This window comes from Taudactylus pleione, unplaced genomic scaffold, assembly GCF_031769625.1.
Source record: "Taudactylus pleione unplaced genomic scaffold, aTauple2 ptg000156l, whole genome shotgun sequence".
NCBI lineage: Eukaryota > Metazoa > Chordata > Amphibia > Anura > Myobatrachidae > Taudactylus > Taudactylus pleione.
The window spans coordinates 3,899,622-3,917,622 of record NW_028284558.1 but is presented as its reverse complement, the minus strand read 5'-3'; the positions used below and the strand labels follow the sequence as shown (position 1 = coordinate 3,917,622).

Genomic DNA, 18,001 nt, shown 5'->3' with positions numbered 1-18,001 from the left:
AATTACCTCCCCAAGTGAGTTTCCTACCTGACTGCTCTCATGTGACTTTACTGGCACAGTGTTGCTCTGAGGTCAACTACAAAGCCCACAATCTGAAGTTTAGCATGAACCTGCAGAGCTTGTCATCATCCACAACCCCACGTGAGTTGTGAAGTGACATGTCATCTTACTGACCTGCTGTTGTGTGGATTATCTGATGCTTGGTGGCCAACTACTGCAAGTTGCCATGCTGTATGCCATCTTGCCTCTTAGAACACTGGCCTGGGATTCAGAATTGGCAAATGAGAGGTGCCTACATGTGTTTGGATCCCCAGAAGGCCACACAGTCAGACTTGAAATACCACTGGCTGCATAGTACCACCTAGCCTTGCTGGGCATACCACAGACCTTACCATCAGTTAAAAAACCCTGGGGCAAGCACTGGAGAAGTTGTTGAGGGAGCTATATATGTCCCAGATTCTTAACTTATGTGTGGCATTTATCCAGGTAATGAGCAGCCTTGATTGCCAGCCCACTTGTGAGAGGCTGATATAAGGAGTGTCAGTTTCTGTGGGCTGTATCTTGCTACCTGTGGAGCAGGCTAGTAGACCTGCTGAGAGACCGTGCTATGGTCTCTTACTTAAGTAGGAAATGTTGTTATACCAGTTGACTGTATTCCTGATCTTGAAGTAAGAATAGAGATATTTGCCTCAGAACAGTTATAAGATTCTACTCTGGTAAGGGCAAGAGAGAATGTAAAAGTGGTTGATGAAAACCCAGTAGAGCCTGATAGTAGGTTGTCATACCCTCACATGGCAGTACATCAAGATTCATAGTGCCAAGTGTCTAAGAAAAAAGAAGATACTGTATAGTGTGGAACAGTAGTAGTTCCTAAGGCATATAGAAGAACGTTGTTAGACCTGCCTCTTGGTCACATAACCGCAGGACATCTAGGGATAAAAAAAATTTGCAGCATTTTTTATCTGGCATGGGGTTCATAAAGATGTATCTGAATATTGTGCATCCTGCCCTGAGTGTCAGCACCATGCTCCCAGACCATATTATAAAAGTCTTTTTGACTCATTGCCCATTTGAGAGGGTAGCTATGGATTTGTTTGGACCTTTAATACAGTCTGCCCGGAGTCATCAGTATATTTTAGTGCTAATGGGTTATTCTACAAGATACCTAGAAACTATACCATTCCGCAATATTTCAACTAAGACAATTGCTAGGGAACTAGTACATTTCTTTAGCAAAGTGGGAATTCTTAAGGAAATCCTAACTGATCAGGGTACCCCATTTATTTCAGGAACTATGAAAGAGTTGTGCCACCTGTTTAAGATTACTCAGCTAAGGACCTCTGTGTATCACCCTCAGACTGATGGTTTAGAACAATGTTTACCAACCACAGTCCTTAAGGTACACTAACAGTCCAGGTTTTAGTGTTATCCATGCTTAAGCACAGATGGTTAAATCAAAATAACTGAGGTACTAATTAAGACACTTGTGCTCAAGTATGGCTAGCCTTAAAACCTGGACTGTTAGTGTGCCTTACGGACCATTGGTTGGGCACCCCTGGTTTGGAATAAAGAGATCAATGAGAAAATAACCAGATGCATCTTGGCATTGCAAAATGTAATATTCTGAGTGGAACGTACTGTAGGCCAGGAAGCAACTGGCCAATGCAGATGCTTTGTCCCTTTTATTTAGGGACTACCGGTGTTCCGCCCCACAGGTTGAAACTAGAGGGGTACGGGGCATATGTGACATAAGCACTGGGGAAGTTGTTGATGGGAGGTATATATGTCTCAGGTTCTTAACTTCTGTGTAGTAATTATCCAGGTAATGAGCAGCCTTGATTGCCAGACCACCTGTGAGAGGCTGATAAAAGGTCTGTCAGTTTCTCTGGGCAGTCTCTCACTACATGGGGAACAGACTAACAAGTCTATTGAGAGACACTGCTAAGGCTTTTTGTATTTAAATGCTGGGTTTTGTTTTTGCAATTGATGTTTATTGAAAGTCAATGCAAGAAAAAAACATTGAACATATCATGGCTGGTACATAATCAGCGAAATCAAATCACAATACAAATTGCATGGTATCAGAAAAACAAGATGATAATATACTAATAAGAGCAAAAAGGAAAACACAGTCATAATAAGAAGAAAAAGAAAGATCATGCTGTTTTGTGTGAATTGAACACTAGATCCTCCATCTTTGAGAGAGGGAAAATGCTACTAAGTTAGAGCTGGACAGGCTAGGATTTATTTTTGCTACACAAATAAAACTAGCTGTGGTTACTTGTACAAAGGCCTTGGAGTGATGTGAAATTGATTGGCTATTGTATGCAGAGTGTAGCCGTTGATCTCAGAAATAGCACTTCATAACCAATTTTTGTGACCATATGCTATCAAACTGATCACGTGTCATCTGACCCCCCACATGTATACCATAAGACAACACTGGCAGAAGGTTCATGGGCTCTCTATTTGACAATCTGCAGTAGAGGAGACAACTTAGAACTGATTTTTACAGGACTGTCTTGATTTGCAATGTCTAAAATAGGTATGGGCAAAGGTAGGGAGATCAAAGCTGTGGTCTGATTTGTAGTGCCATAGCAGGACACCTCTGTGCCATGGGCTGGCCCTGGCTGCCCCCTTACCAAGCACATGTGATATCTTGACATCACATAAGAGGGGAGCCAGGAGCAGAAAGCTTGTTGTATGTACTGTACCCCTTCAGGTAGCAGGTAGATCTTCCAGGCACCACAGAAGTCAGACACAGCTGCCACTAGGGCTGTGACAGTACATATTCCTTATTAAAGCCCTGCTGATTTGTTACCATTTTCCATTCAATCAGAAATGTTGTCAGACATTTCTACATTAACATTTTTATTTTCTCTCTGTATTCACATGCAGTTCCTGCGGTTGCTCCAGTTTTCTTCCACAATCCTTAGACATCCTGGCTGCTAAATGGTGTTAGACTTTGCATACTTCTGGTTGGGAAATAAGTTGTAAACTATACAGGAACCAGGGGTGTTGAGAGCAGTCCTGGGCCTGGGGAAGGGGGAGTGGCCTAGGATAAAAAAAAATAATTGGGCGCTATGAGCCCCTCATCCCAGGACAATCCCGGGGGGGCGCGATCAGTGTGATCGCTCCCCCCCCCCCACAGTAAGGATGGGCATGCAATGGCAACTAGCCATCGCATCGCAACAATTTGATGCTATAACCGTCGCAGTGGTTATAGTACTGGACGAAAAGGAAGGCGGGGCATGTGAGAAAGGGGACGGAGCCTCTGGCAACCGCTGTCCACATCATGTGGGGGCATGCTCAGCACTGTCTGAGATACTGGGCTCCCCCTATACAGAGAATAGATGCTGTGCACATACGCACAGCATTTATTCTCCTGCTGCATACCCACTACTCTGCTATGCAGAGTAGGGTTGTGTGCTCCCCCTCCACATCCAGCCATCAGATGGGCATTGGAAAGCTGCATCCGATGGCTGGCAACCATCGAATTTCCAGTATTCAATGGAAAAAGTACTTCTATCGAATCAGAAACATTGACTGTTGCTAACCATCGGCTTCAGATGTCCATTCTTATCCCACAGCAGCGTGTGATGGACTGCTGTGAGGTAAGAGGGGGGGCAGTGCCGGGCCCATCCAACAAGCCCAGGCCCAGGTAATTAGTACCCGCTCCAGCCCTGACAATTGCAGGCATGGCTGGACCTGCCATCTGGCAGTTCTGGCAAATACCAAAAGGGATGGGCCAGTATGGCCATTGAGAAGCCCAGCTGAGCAGATATGCCTCCCGGTGCCCAGTGCAGTAGGCAGAGTTTGAGTATGAGGTGGCTGCATCGTGACATCATGATGTCACTTTGCACAGCCACTTACTGGTTGAAACACTGGAGTCAAGGACACAGACCAGTCATTGGATCTTACAGCTCTCCCAGCATGGGCGGCATCAGACTCAGGCAATGGCAGACATGGTCATGAGACCAGTTTTGCAGGCATCAGCACCCGGACCGGAAGCAGTCTCCAAGAAAAGAAAGCAGTCCCAGTCAAGGAACATGGCCAACTAGAGGGCCCACATGCAGGAGCTGAAGACCTGCCTGCCCTCCCAATCTGCACACCCTGTGCCTGGCCTCCAGTCACTGGTGGCCAGGCACCAAATCCACACCTACTGATGGCACACTGGAGGAGATGAGAGGCTGCTGTAGGGGCACAGGGGGAGTAAGATGCTGGGGATGGGCATAATATTGTAAGGGGCATTACTGTGTGGCATAATGTGTAGGGGGCATTACTCTGTGGCATAATGTGTTATAAGGACATTACTGTGTGTATCATAATGTTTAAGGGGCACTACTACTGTATGGCATAATGTGTATAAAGAGTACTACTGTGTGGTATAATATGAATGTGCTCTACTGTGTGGTGTAATGTGAATAAGGGGCACTACTGTGTGGCATGTGAATAAAAGGGCCCTACTGTGTGATGTAAAATTAATAAGGGACACTACTGTATGGTGTAGTGTGACTTAGGGACATTACTGTGTGGCATATTGTTATAAAGGGCACTATTGTGTGGCATAATATTATAAGAGGTACTATTGTGTGGAATAATGTGTTATAAAGGCACTACTTCTGTGTGGCATAATTTGTAAAGGACATTACTGTGGCATAATGGAATAAGGGGTGTTACTGTGGTATAATATATAAGGGGCACTACTACTCTGTGGCATAATGTCTATAAGGAGTACTACTGTGTGGCATAATGTGAATGTGCTCTGTGTGGCATAGTATGAATAGGCTCTACTGTGTGTGGTAATGTGAATAAGAGGCACTACTGTGTGGCATAAAATAAATAAGGGGCACTACTGTGTGGCATAATATAAATTAGGGACACTACAGTGTGACATAACGTAAATAAGGGACACTACTTTGTGACGTAACGTAAATAAGGGGCACTACTGTGCAGTGTAATGTGACTGAGGGGCATTACTGTGTGGCATCATTTGAATTCCCAGCAAGACCACACCTGTTTGTTTTGGCGTGGGCTTTTGGTGCATGCTCTCCCTGATTTAATATTGATTGGGAACACCAATGCTCTTTATGTACACAGTTAGGGGTGCCACAACGTTTTTGGAGTGGGGTGGCCAAGATATCATTTCATTTTGGCGCCCCTAAGTTGCTGAATGCTGCCCCCTCAGGGGCCGTTAGTGTAACCGGCCACGCCACCTACCTGATGACAGAGATCAGTAAGCCTGAGGGGTTTTTGCTTTTTTGGCCTCTGTATGCAGACCTCACTGCACCCTTCCTGCCTCCTCACTCACAAACACAACATTAACACAGAGCTACCGCGCAACTCTGGGAACACATGTGGCCAACAGCGTGTCCCTGTACAGACAATTTATTCAACCAGCACCAGAAAAGGAGGAGGACGGTTACCCGCATACTGCTGGGAGTTGCAGTTCGGCGTAGGGATAGGAGCTTATCACTACAGTGCACCGAACCACTTTCTAGGACTACAGAGACCATCACGAAATGCGAGTTCGCCGTAAGGACCCTACTCGCAGGGCCCTACTCGCTCCTAATAGAATGGAGCCCAGTGTATGCACCCCGCTATTCCTGTATTATATACACAGACCACTGCAAATATTCTGTATGTATATAAACCAAGAAAAAGATACAAGTCTGATAAAACAAATCTGCATATCAAACGCCGCAAACTTTGCTCCATCTGGCTGCCCTATGTACAGACATGACAACACACATATAGAGACTACGTCAGACTCCACCTACATACAGACATAGGGACTCCAAATCCCTCCAATCCAGCAATTCATACAACAAGTAATAATGCATTAAGTTTAGAAGAATAGGTGTAGTATTCATTGCATCCATGCCACATATGGGAATGAATTATCATACACCACCACACACACTATGCTGGGCTGGTTACACGGTTACACCCAGAGGAGGAAGACAGATTCAGACTTCACTTTATAGTGACCAATAACCAACAACAATAAAAGTTCTAATACTATAGGAGGTGTCAATAGTATGAACTGTGAGTTGGCAAATATGATAAGAAAAGCAAATGTGCTAAATAATTTTCCCTATACTTTATCCTCTAATAAGTCAGACATGTTACATACAGATGTGTATGTGTATTCAACATAGTAAATTTCTCACTGTTTATGTTCATTATGGGGGCTCATTTTTTTACTTCGCATTCAGCAAACACATGCCCAGCAAGAACTGCTGCCTGGCTCTGATTCCTTTCCATGCGGCTGGTGCTGATATTCTCCATAGGTCAGAGAGGCTTCACCAATCAGAGCTTAGCACATGCCTCTCTGACCTTTTGTGGTGTCTCATGGGACTTGCTCAGATCCCAGTAATGTACTGTGCAGTGCACTTGGGGGGGGGGGGGGTACACAGGACCCATAGGGCATCAAAACGTGTAGTTATGGCTCTGCTTTGATGTGCACAGATGTGTCCTCCTCTGTGTTTAGCACCCCTGCCCTAAAACATTCCTACAGTGAACTCTATCTAATCCTCTACAACTGCTAAACTACGGCTTGGTCAATTGAGAAAATGCCTTTCATTTCTTTGTGTGTGACCTCCACCAATGAGGTGCCAACTTTACCTAACAACCAACCAAATACCAAATGTCTGACTATGGCAAATGTATGAATCACCTGCAGGATGAGCTCTTTTGTGTGAATTTTAATACAGAGAATGATGTATAACTTGTATGTTGTTCTAATATTATATTTGTAAGACTAAGAAGTGGGAGGAGTTAGGAATAGTAAGGGGAGGGGTCTATGCCATGAGTCAGATACTGACGCCAGGTGGGCCTGTGTGCTTTGAATGCATGGGCCTATTTTTAGACCCGGTGCGGCCTTGATTGCAGGATATGTCAGATATAGGTAATAGCCCTATTTTTGTGTTCCAATTGAAACTATAATTTCCACTTATCATCGTCTAACACAGTATATGACCTGCTACTAGCTCTGCCTGAGTGAAATTCCTCTTCTTCGAGTGCCACAAATTAATTTGAATGCATGTGTCATGCTAAAAGTTCATATTAAAATATTTGTTTAGGGTTGTGATACAGTATTTGGCTGTTTTTTTTTTACCTCAGAAAAGGCACATTGGCCCAGGACAATGCTCACAGAATTGTGGGTGTAGGGCTGGCTTCCAACCGGTGGCTCCTAAATCAATATCTATGTTCTTATTTAATTTGTACTTTAGATGAGGGTATATTTAACTTTTGCCAGATATATTTGTTTGTTTTGAACAGTTGAGACTTCTTGATGTTTAAGGCCATAGAGCTCGGTGATATGTGGGCGAGGGCACACAGCAACAGTGACCTCAGTGGGTGATAAATGTCAGTCTTTTCCTGTTTGGCTTAAAATATGAAAAGTCCCATGGTTGCTTAGTATTCATTATACATTTTCATCTTGATAAGGACACTCCATCCTTGATACTCTGCCAGCAGCCACATGTATAATTGGCACTGTCAATTGTCACAAACAAGGCTGAACAACGGGTGCAGCTTGGAAATTTGTGAAGTAATCAACTGTTTTTTTAGTTTTCTGTTATATAAAGATAGCAATGAAGCTTTGTGAGCACAATACATTAATAGAGCATTTTCCTCCATGCCCAACATGTGCTCAAGCAAACTGGGCAAGGCAGTCCAATGAGCGGCCCATGGGCTGAATATGGACTCTTTATTTTTTATTATTTTTTTTTCATCTTCAGTCTCGACAGGCAATACTGCTTGACATAATCTTGTTATATACTTTAAACTAGGACCTGTCATTATTTAATTTGTGTGTCCTGTTTCATTGATAAAATAATTGGCATGATTTTAAAATATAATTCTAAAACATTTTGCTGCTAAGTCAAAGTATCTGAGGACATCACACACAATATTGCCACGATCTTGGACCACCATAATCCCCATTATAAGCCTGATTCATTACAGATCGCAGTTGCAACAGCGTACTCAGAATGGCCGACAGTGCGTACTGCGCATGCATCTCAGTGAGTGAAGGGAAGTCAGCGTTTGAGGGTGGTGACTGGAGAGTGGTTGGAGAAACGCAGACGTGCCTGTCCTTTTTAAACGCCATTTCCTGGGTGTGCATAAGTTAGCCACTGCGACGGCATTCGCAGCTTGAGTACTCACTGCGTGCAACAACAGTTGCAATTTCTGAGTCAGGTCAGACCTGCTGTGGTTCTGCGTGAGGCTGCGATGTTACTCAATGTTACCGATGTATACGCAGGATTGCGAGGTCTTACAGATGTGCAAAAGCGGTAGTGGGCGTCTCTATCCCGGGTGAGCAGTTGCAGACATTAGCAGCTGCGATTGCAATAGAGATCCGTAGTGAATCAAGCCCTATGTCATATATATACTGATGTGCAGAGGCATAACTAGACCTAGGGGGGCCCCCTTCACATCCCCCCCTGCACCCTCCTTACTCCCCACTCCTCGACTTACCAGCTCCATGGTCGCGCTGCGCAGTGCAGGCACACGTCCTCTCCGAGTCAGCTCCATCTCACCTTACTGACTTAACCTGGGAGGAGGCAGCTACGCCTCCTTCCAGTATCAGTCAATGAGGAGAGCCGAAAGGGGGGGCACAGAGCAGGTAAGTTGAGAGTGGAGTGAGGAGGGTGCGGGCAGGGCCGTCTCTAGGGGCTGAGGCTCCCAGTGCGACCAGTCAAAATACGCACCCCTCCCCAACAAGAGTACCAAACGTTAATAATGCACTTGTCTTCGGGGGCGTGGCATCACTGTAAGGGGTGTGGTCTTGCAATAAGGGGTGTGGTCTGAAATGATAAGATTACCTTATGACTAAATGACATTAACATAACTATAAGATTAGGAACAGCAAAACCAACTGCTGTTTTCCCGATTCCTGTTCTAAGGCACACCATAAGCCCCCCACTCCACCCCCCAGAAAAAAACACATTGGTCCCTCACAGAGGAAATAACATTGCTCCCCACAAAATATACCACATTGCTCTCACACAGAATATATACCACAGAAAGCACATTACCCCCCCACAGAAAATAACACATTGCCCCCCCAAAGAATATACCACATTGCCCCCCCCCACAGAATAACCACACACTGTTTTCAAAGGGGATGTTTATGTTGCTGCAGAGTGTAAGCCCGCTCTCCTTTCCCTCTTACCATGAGAGAGACTGGCTGTCTGCCTGCTCTGCTGCTCTCTGCCTGCTGCTGCCTACTGAGTGTTGCTGCCACCTGCATGGTTGCCCCTGTGCCTGGCCGGCGTTGGCATTGCATCTCTCCCTCCCAGTCCCTCTCAGAAATGGCACCTGCCGTGCCCTGGCTCCTCGGCATACGGGCGTGGCTTAAAGAAGTTGTTCCTCTGAGCACCGAGTGTTTGGTCAGCCGCATCATCAATGTGCAGGCACGGGTTGGAACAGACAGCTGTGGGAGCGGCGAGCCGTGCAGAACTGCGGCCGCTGCACCAGAATGCCTGCTGTGAGTGACAGGTTGACAGGGGCAGGGCAGGGGGAAGGGGGCATGGACCAAGGTCTGGCACCGTAGGTGCGGGGGGAGGGCCGGGCCTCATAGCAGCTGCACCCCCTGCACCTATGGTAGTTACGCCATTGCTGATGTTAACTGTAATGCTGTTTTTCTAACAGTTGTAGTGCATGTCTCAATAAATATTAACTTATAAACCATTCAGAATAAGACAATGCTGTAAGAAGTACATTCAACGTGCAGAAAGAGTGCAGTAATCAATATTGAAAAATAGGGACTTTGCCAGGGACCAAAATTTAAAAACCTGAGCCTGTACACGGGAATTATGGACAGTTGGCAACTATGGACTCTTATTTGAACAGAGCTGCTATAGAAGGGCCACATACAGTAATCCCAAGGCTAAGGCAGCAAAGTTGCTGAGGTCACTGTACAATTCCAAACTTTCTTTTTTATTTTTTTAACTATTGGCTCAATTTCTGCCAATTACACTGGACAATTTGATTTTTTTCACAAGAAAACTGCATAGTGACTCTTGTGCAGTTTTAAAGTCTGAATTCAAATATGTGATTACAATTTTTCCATCAGTCAAAGTGTGTTTGTGACACTTACTTTTCTTTTTTCCGATTTTAGTGTTTTTTATGGCCTGTCATACACATCTTTGTTCTGTCATAGAGGCTCTTGGACATCAACACGGGCTAGATGAGTGGCGATTGTTCATAGACTCATCAAAAGTTCGTGTGAAGGCTGTGACTCTACATTATGGCAATAAATTCCCATCAATACCTGTAGCGCATGCCGCTGATATGAAAGAGATGTAGGAAAATATGAATTTGCTGTTAGAAAAAATTCAGTATGAAAAATATAACTGGAATATCTGTGGTGATGTGAAGGCCATTGCTTGGTTTGCAACTTGGGTACACTAAATTCTGTTGTTTCTTGTGTGAATGGGACAGCAGGGATAGGAAGTCTCTCTACATTAGAAAAACATTGCATAAACGTGAGTCTCTTATTCCTGGGCAGAAAAAATGTGTTAAATACCCCTTTATGGATCCTGAAAAAGTGTATTTACCTCCACTGCATATTAAACTAGTACTGATGAAACAATTTGTAAAAGCAATTTATAAAAACTCTGCTGCATTTTGAATTTTAAATTTCCAAAAGTAAAGTGATGCAAAACTGAAAGAAGGAGTTTTTATAGGACCACAAATAAGATCAATAACAAATGATTACATTTTTCAGGAACTGTTAACTCCACTGGAAAAAGGAGCCTGGTTGTCATTCAAAAATATCTGTTCTTGTTTCCTTGGAAATCATAAAGCAGAAAACTATTGTGATATAGTGAGTGATCTAGTGAACTCATACAGGACTATGGGATGCAACCTGTCATTAAAACTTCACTTCTTGGATTTCCACCTAGACTTCTTCCCAGATAATCTTGGGGCTGTCAGTGGTGAGCATGGCGAGCGTTTCCATAAGGAGAATTCTACATTGGAAAGAGGTACCAAGGCAAATGGAGTACCAGTATGCTGGCTGAGTATTGCTGGACCACGAAGATAGACTTTCCAAAGGCAAAATATGACGAAAATCTACATCTACATCTATTTAGGTGAGCCCGGATGAGGTGTATATTTATCACTATCTGAAGTAGCCGGCATTGCCCAGGTTTAAATCTTCAAGTTATTTTTATTATGTGATGTCGTCCAAATCCATTCAATGGAAGACCCAGAACAGGCTCCCCGGGTCAAAGTTCTGGCCAGTGTACACCAACAGGAAGTCTAACCCAGACCTCAACCCCCTAGTATGTCTTCTGGGTTCCAATTAGAGATGAGCGGTTCGGATTCTGTGGAATCCGAACCGCTCCGAACATTGGGGATCCGAGTCCACCCGAACCCTGTTCGGGTGTTCACCGCCTGACTCGGATCCCCGTTCGGGGCCGAACGGCGGCCGCCTGATGTCGGATTCTCACTAGAGAATCCGACATCAGGGCTCCTATTGTGTAGGGCAGAGCGCAGTGATAGCGCTCTGCCCTACACAGACACAGACACACAGCCGCCAGTGGCAGCTGTGTGTTTGTCACAGCAGCCAATGAGAGTCACACAGACTCTCATTGGCTGCTGTACGGAGGGAGCCGGCTGGAGCTCACACATGAGCTCCGTCTTCCGGCTCCCTCCGCAGCGTGTGACAGCAGAGCGGACGGCGCGGGAGCGGGGAATCAGGTAAGTTTTATTTTTTTTTACTTGTCAAAGGTCCGGGGGCGCTACTGGGGGGGTCTGCTACTGGGGGAGCCTGCTACTGGGGGGGGCTATACTACTGGGGGGGTCTGCTACTGGGGGGGCTATACTACTGGGGGGGTCTGCTACTGGGGGTCCATACTATTGAGGGGCCTGCTACTGGGGGGGGCTATACTACTGGGGGGGGTCTGCTACTGGGGGGGTCTGCTACTGGGCGTCCATACTACTGAGGGGCCTGTTACTGGGGGGGCTATACTACTGGGGGGGTTTGCTACTGGGGGGGTCTGCTACTGGTGGGGCCATACTACTGAGGGGCCTGCTACTGGGGGGGGGCTTACTACTACTGGGGGGGGGCATACTACTGGGGGGGCTTACTACTACAGGGGGGGCCATACTACAGGGAGGGCCATACTACAGGGGGGGCTACTACTGGGGCAGCCTACTACTGAGGGGGGCCTGCTACTGGGGGCAGCCTACTACTGGGGGGGCATATTACTGGGGGGCCATACTACTGGGGGGGCCATACTACTGGGGGGGGCATACTACTGGGGGGGCCATACTACTGGGGGGCCATACTACTGGGGGGGCTGCTAATGGGGGGCATACTACTGGGGGGGCCTGCTAAAGGGGGGCATACTACTGGGTGGCATGCTAATGGGGGGCATACTACTGGGGGGGCCTGCTAATGGGGGGCATACTACTGGGGGGCATTCTACTGGGGGCACTGCATAGGGGACCCTACTACTAAGGGGACTGCATAGGGGCACCACTGCTGGGGGCATTGTGTAAAGAACACCGCTACTGTGGGCATTGTGTAAAAGGGGCACTACTGTGGGCATTGTGTAAAAGGGTCACTACTGTGGGCATTGTGTAAAAGGGGCACTACTGTGTGTCGTAACATAAATAAGAGACACTACTTTATGGTGTAATGTGAATCAGGCCCTACGTGCGGTGTAATGTGAATAAGATTGTGCACTGTGACTCCTTGGGCTGTAGCCCACTATGTAAACAAGTACTGTGACTCTGCTGGCCGTACCCCACTGGGTGGGTGCACTACTTTTCATTTCTGCCACTGCTGTGTGGCAATGTGTCATAGATGTACTTTATACTGTGGTGTCTGTGTTGTTGTGCCGCTGCTCTGTCGCTTAGGAACCAGTCAGCTCACTGCAACCTTTGGCCAATAATGTTGAAAACAATATTATGAGCTGTTATATGGTCTAAATTGACTGGAAATTAATGTTATTGAGGTTAATAATACTCTAGGAAGAAAAAAAAGACCAATTTATGTGATTTTAGCTTTTTTTGTCAATTTTTGTAAAAAAATCCAAATCCAAATCCAAATCCAAAGCCAGTCACCGCAGTTTGGCAAATCCAAAGCCGGACGACGAATTAGAACCAAATCCAAATCCGGCAAAAATGGTCCGGCGCACATCCCTAGTTCCAATGTTACCACCCTGTGAATTTTTTGTCCAAATTCATCCAATTGAAGGCTCAGAACAGGCTATCCAGTTCAGAATTGGCTCCCTGGGTCAGTTCTGCCCGGCACACTCCACTTTGAGGTCTGACCAGGACCCCAACCACTCCATTAGGCATCCCAGACCAATTGACAGCCCTATGTGATGTTTTCATCTAAATCCATACAGTGGAAGGCCCGGAACACGTTCCCTGGGTCAAAATTCTGCCCAGCGTACACTAACAGGAGGTCTAGAACCTCAACCCCCTAGTATGACTTCTGAGATCCAATGTTACCACTCTACAGTTTTCATCCAAATCCATCAGAAGGCTCAAAACAGGCTCCCCGGGTCCAAGTTTCGCCCAGCGTACACCAACGGGAGGTTCGACCGGGACCCTAACACCCCTAAAACCTGGCCAGGGCTGCCTTGCGTTGGTTTCATCCCAATTGGTGCAGGGGTGTCTGAATGCATGACCGGACAAACAAACAGACCAAGGAATTTTAGATTTTAGATTTAGACTTACTAACTTAATAACACTTTAAACGTATGTATAAAAAAAAAACCCTGCCCGATGGGAAAAAAATCTGAATGCAAATAAGAATTCAGACCAAAAAATACATCTAGGGCCATATTCAGTTAGGCTGCGAAAAGCCGTTATCGGCGATTAAATTATTGCCGATTACCTCATTTTCGCCATTTTCACTTTTCTGTTTTGGGGGCAAAAAAAAAAAGTTGGGGGAAAAACGAAAAAATTTGCGAAATAGACTCAGGGAGGGTCCCCAAGTATGCGGCAGGTGTTTTTTAGAATGCGCTTGGTTGCGGCAGGTGGATTTTTAATGATTTTTTAAAAATCACTTTAGGGACTTAAAAATATGCTTGCATCGATTTTCATGTACCCCAAATTTGTTGGGCCTAATTATCTTTTTAAAAAAATGAACTAAATGCTATTCTTCACCACTTCTTTAAGGACGCATTAAAGCACCTGTCGCGGCCGTTTAAAAATGTCAGATACCTTTAGCAGGCCAAATCGGGGGTACCCATAGTGATCCCCCATGTCAGATCATCTTTTGGGGGTGACAGGCTGATTTCCCCAAAAGTGACAGGACTTTTCGATACTTACGTTTCTGCCGGGTCCCGTTTTCAACGAATCCTAATTGAATACAGGGATACGTGGGCACGCGCCCGATACTTTATCCTCAGGAAAGAAGGGGATGATGGAGACAAGTCCGACCTCAGACTTTTCGCCTCTAATTGAATACAGCCCATAGACTAGGTTTATTTAATGTAGTTCTTTTTGTAGACCAGTGTTTAAGTCCTGTAATGATATTTGGAAACATGTAGTATGGTTGGAATTGATAGTGATGAAGGTTGTACAGAAATCCAGACAACTTGGCTTAGAATGGAGCTAAAAAGTACAAATTGGGTCTAACAGTAGAATGTACTGTATATTCCTACTAACAGCACACTGTATAATATTATTAAATGTATTTCATTGCTCAGCAGAGGGGATGCACTATTCTCTGATATTTAACATCAAGGCTTTTCGTCAAATGCCATTTGGACATATTTGCACTTGTAACAGGTTTGTCTCTGGCTTATACTATACGTAATCAGGTGTGGTATAATAGACTGACAGGAATTAGGTCGACACCAAATAGTCGACAGGCAATAGGTCATCAGCATCAAAAGATCGACCGGTACAAAAGATCGACTGACAAAAGAATGACAGTGCAAAAGTTTGACAAGTACAAAAGGTCCACAGGTACAAATGGTCAACACACATATGGTCAACATATTTTAAGCCTAGTCCAACCCTAACCCTCCCCCTAGTGTGTGACACTAATGCTCCCCCCAAGTGCCTAAACTTAACCATAACCTAACCCTATCCCTTCTCGTAGTGCCTAACCCCTAACCCTAACCTTAAAAATGTCCACCAGTAGTGTAACAAACATTTGTCCCTGACAACCTTTTGTCCTCATCAACCTATTGCGTGTCAACCTTTTCATTGTCAACCTTTTTACTGTCAACCTGTCATCTGGGTACCACTCTATTGTTAGGCAGTGTCTTAAATGCTCTGATGTATGTTGGCTGATGTTACAGGTTTTGTGGAGTTGCATTGTTATGAGTCTATCTATCTATCTATCTATCTATCTATCTATCTATCTATCTATCTATCTATCTATCTAATCTTCCAGAGCAAAATTGTCCACATTGTTTCCAAATTGTGGCTCAAAACAGTTCTCTACCAGATTATCCTAAAATGAACTTTAATAAATTTAGCAAACCCATGAATGTCTGTGGCAGGCTACATGAATAACCTTAATATTTTTAATTTCTCCTTGGCTTGTTTTTCCAGTCTGCTATATGTTTATTTTATTTATAATTCTGCAGGGTCATGGAGTACCATGGTAATTGCAGTCACATTGTTTGGAGCACCACTATGAGCTCTATCTGCACTGTGACATCCCTTTCCTCTCCCCTTTGTCATCACATGATAAACTGAGAATATGAGAGCCTGTGTATGCATAGCAGACTGTCTGTGTCTGGCAGCCATACTTGTTTTCCCTCCAGAGATATTTTGAAAGAAGATAATTATTTGTAGGAAGACTGTGATACAAAAATGTATTTTCACATGCATGGTTAAAAAGTATTTAACTTGTTCTTTAAAAGGGTAAAAACCTTTGATGTGGGATGCACTTGTTACAACTCCCTAGAATCTATGTTATATGAAATGTCTTTGTATTCCTCCACGGGACTCTGAATATTGAAAAGAATTGACAAGAAAAAAAAAACTAAAATAAATCTTTATTCTTCATAGCTCAAGCATCTCATGCAGCAACTCTAACCTTAACCAATCCAGCATGTTGTCAAAATGTTATTATTAAAGACAGCTTTGTGATCTTACCTCTCAAACGCATGCATTCACACTCATTCTGTTCATTTATAAATCCCTTGACTTCTATAAAACTTAGCTATAATTTATCTGTGGAATTCAAGTTTTCTCCAATCTGATTTTAAACTGATATTAAACTGATCACACACACTCCTCCTTCACTGTGCAAAACAGCTGGCAGAAACTTTTTCTCTCTTTCCTGAATAGTTTTGAAACTCATTCTGTTGCAGTCCACACTTTCCACACTGACTCTGAATTCATGTCTGAGCTGATAGGAATCGGATCACGGTGCAGTTTGCCTGGAATTACCTGCAAGGACTAAGGACTATTGAGTCCAACCTCACTTCTGCTGCATTTGATCCTCACTAATGTTTAACTATTTAAACTGAAGCTGTTAACACTGTGACTTGAGTGTTCACGGGATATCTAATAATTAAACTTTTCTTCTGCTTATCTTCTTCACTGCTCTCTCATCCTGAAGACGGGGAATACATTCCTCTAAGCTACTCAAGAAACATGAAGGTGAGTGATTGTACCATGCTAATTAATAGACATATCTAAATATTACAGATCATTTTATGAAAATACTTTTCATTTATCCAGAGATAGGAAACCTGTGGATCTCCAGCTGTTGTGGAGCTACAAAAACAATCTCCTCTGCCAACCAGTGGTAGCTGGGACTTCTAGTTCCACAACAGCTTGATTAAACTTGATTTAAGGGTTACGCAAAATAGCACCATTAGCGGTGATGACAGGAGAGTGTTTACAGATGTAGCACTGAAACTTTCTGTCACTTCAGGGGTTCTGCTGGAAAAGTATTGACAAATGTAAGAATGTATTATATCCTCAAGCTGTGACTGTGCCCTTGTGTGTTGCAGGCATGGGTGAAGTGGCTGATAGGTCTGCTGGTTGGGGCAGTCGTTATTGTTGCTATAGCTGTTCCTGTGGCACTGCTGGCATTTAAAGGTAAGCCTGTGACAGATGTTCTTGGGAACCGATATGGGACAGCCATGCAAGGACTGTTTGTGAAGCCAATGCACACTTTGTGATCATATAGATAATAGGTATATACATTTTGTGTATAGGTATATATATACATTATGTGTGTGTTTTATTGAATTTTTAAGGTGTTTTGTTCTTTTTTAAATTGATTTTGTTTTTTGATACCACTTGGGAAATATCCCCAGGCTGCATTCTGCTAGGGCACTGATGCAAACTTGAACATAAGTCAATTTACAGAGTGCATCTTGCTTGTCTTTGCACTACGCAGGCTGTAGCTGGGTGATCTCACATTGGCAATGTTGAGGGTGTGTCTATGGAATCGCTGGCGAGTCTGCCGATAGGATAAATATGCCACTTTTCAGGAGTATCATATGTGCCAAGGATAAGGCTGGTGCAAGTGCACACTAATGATAACGATGTGTATCAATCCAAGGGCTCAAGCCAATTATGGGTGTGAGTTGCTGTTGCCATAGCATTAAAACACTGGCAAAGGCACCGTATCTCGCACCCCTTGTGGCCCACTCTGAACCTGAATTTGCACAATTTTGCACGGAGCCTGCAAGCAATTTTGTGCAAGTTCGGGCTGCCATAAAGTGTGGCTGTTGACGATCATTGCGGTTTATTGGATTGACCCCCAAATGTATTGATTAGATCTGTTCCCTCACTAAGATGCAAATCCGCATACAGATGAATTTATGCATTTATTTCTGTGCACGCAATGCGGAGGCAATTATGACTTGCTTTCAGCTGTGCTTAAGAAAGTTAAAATATTGCTGAATAAAAGACTTTAAGTGGAGCAGCACCTTGCATTTGCTATGTAATAACGATTATAACAAGTACAGGACTACTAGCAGTGTGCTATGTAATAACGATTATAACAAGTACAGGACTACTAGCAGTGTGCTATGTAATAACGATTATA

The 18,001-nt window shown here is 44.3% G+C and overlaps 1 protein-coding gene across 4 annotated transcripts in view; it reads left to right on the top strand.

Moving 5' to 3' along the window:
* Positions 1 to 18,001, top strand: part of LOC148521611 (dipeptidyl peptidase 4-like) — a 168,947-nt gene that overhangs the window by 3,969 nt on the left and 146,977 nt on the right. For 2 of the 4 annotated variants that reach the window (XM_088474885.1, XM_088474883.1), the window contains exons 2-3: positions 16,559 to 16,599; positions 16,956 to 17,043. The exons of 1 other annotated variant lie outside the window; for it this stretch is intronic. In XM_088474885.1, coding sequence (XP_088331011.1) covers positions 16,594 to 16,599; positions 16,956 to 17,043 — 94 coding nt within the window. In that variant the 5' untranslated portion in view covers positions 16,559 to 16,593. Of the gene's footprint in view, positions 1 to 10,916; positions 11,106 to 16,558; positions 16,600 to 16,955; positions 17,044 to 18,001 lie in introns of all 4 variants that reach the window. One more of the 4 variants, XM_088474884.1, reaches the window with a different exon arrangement.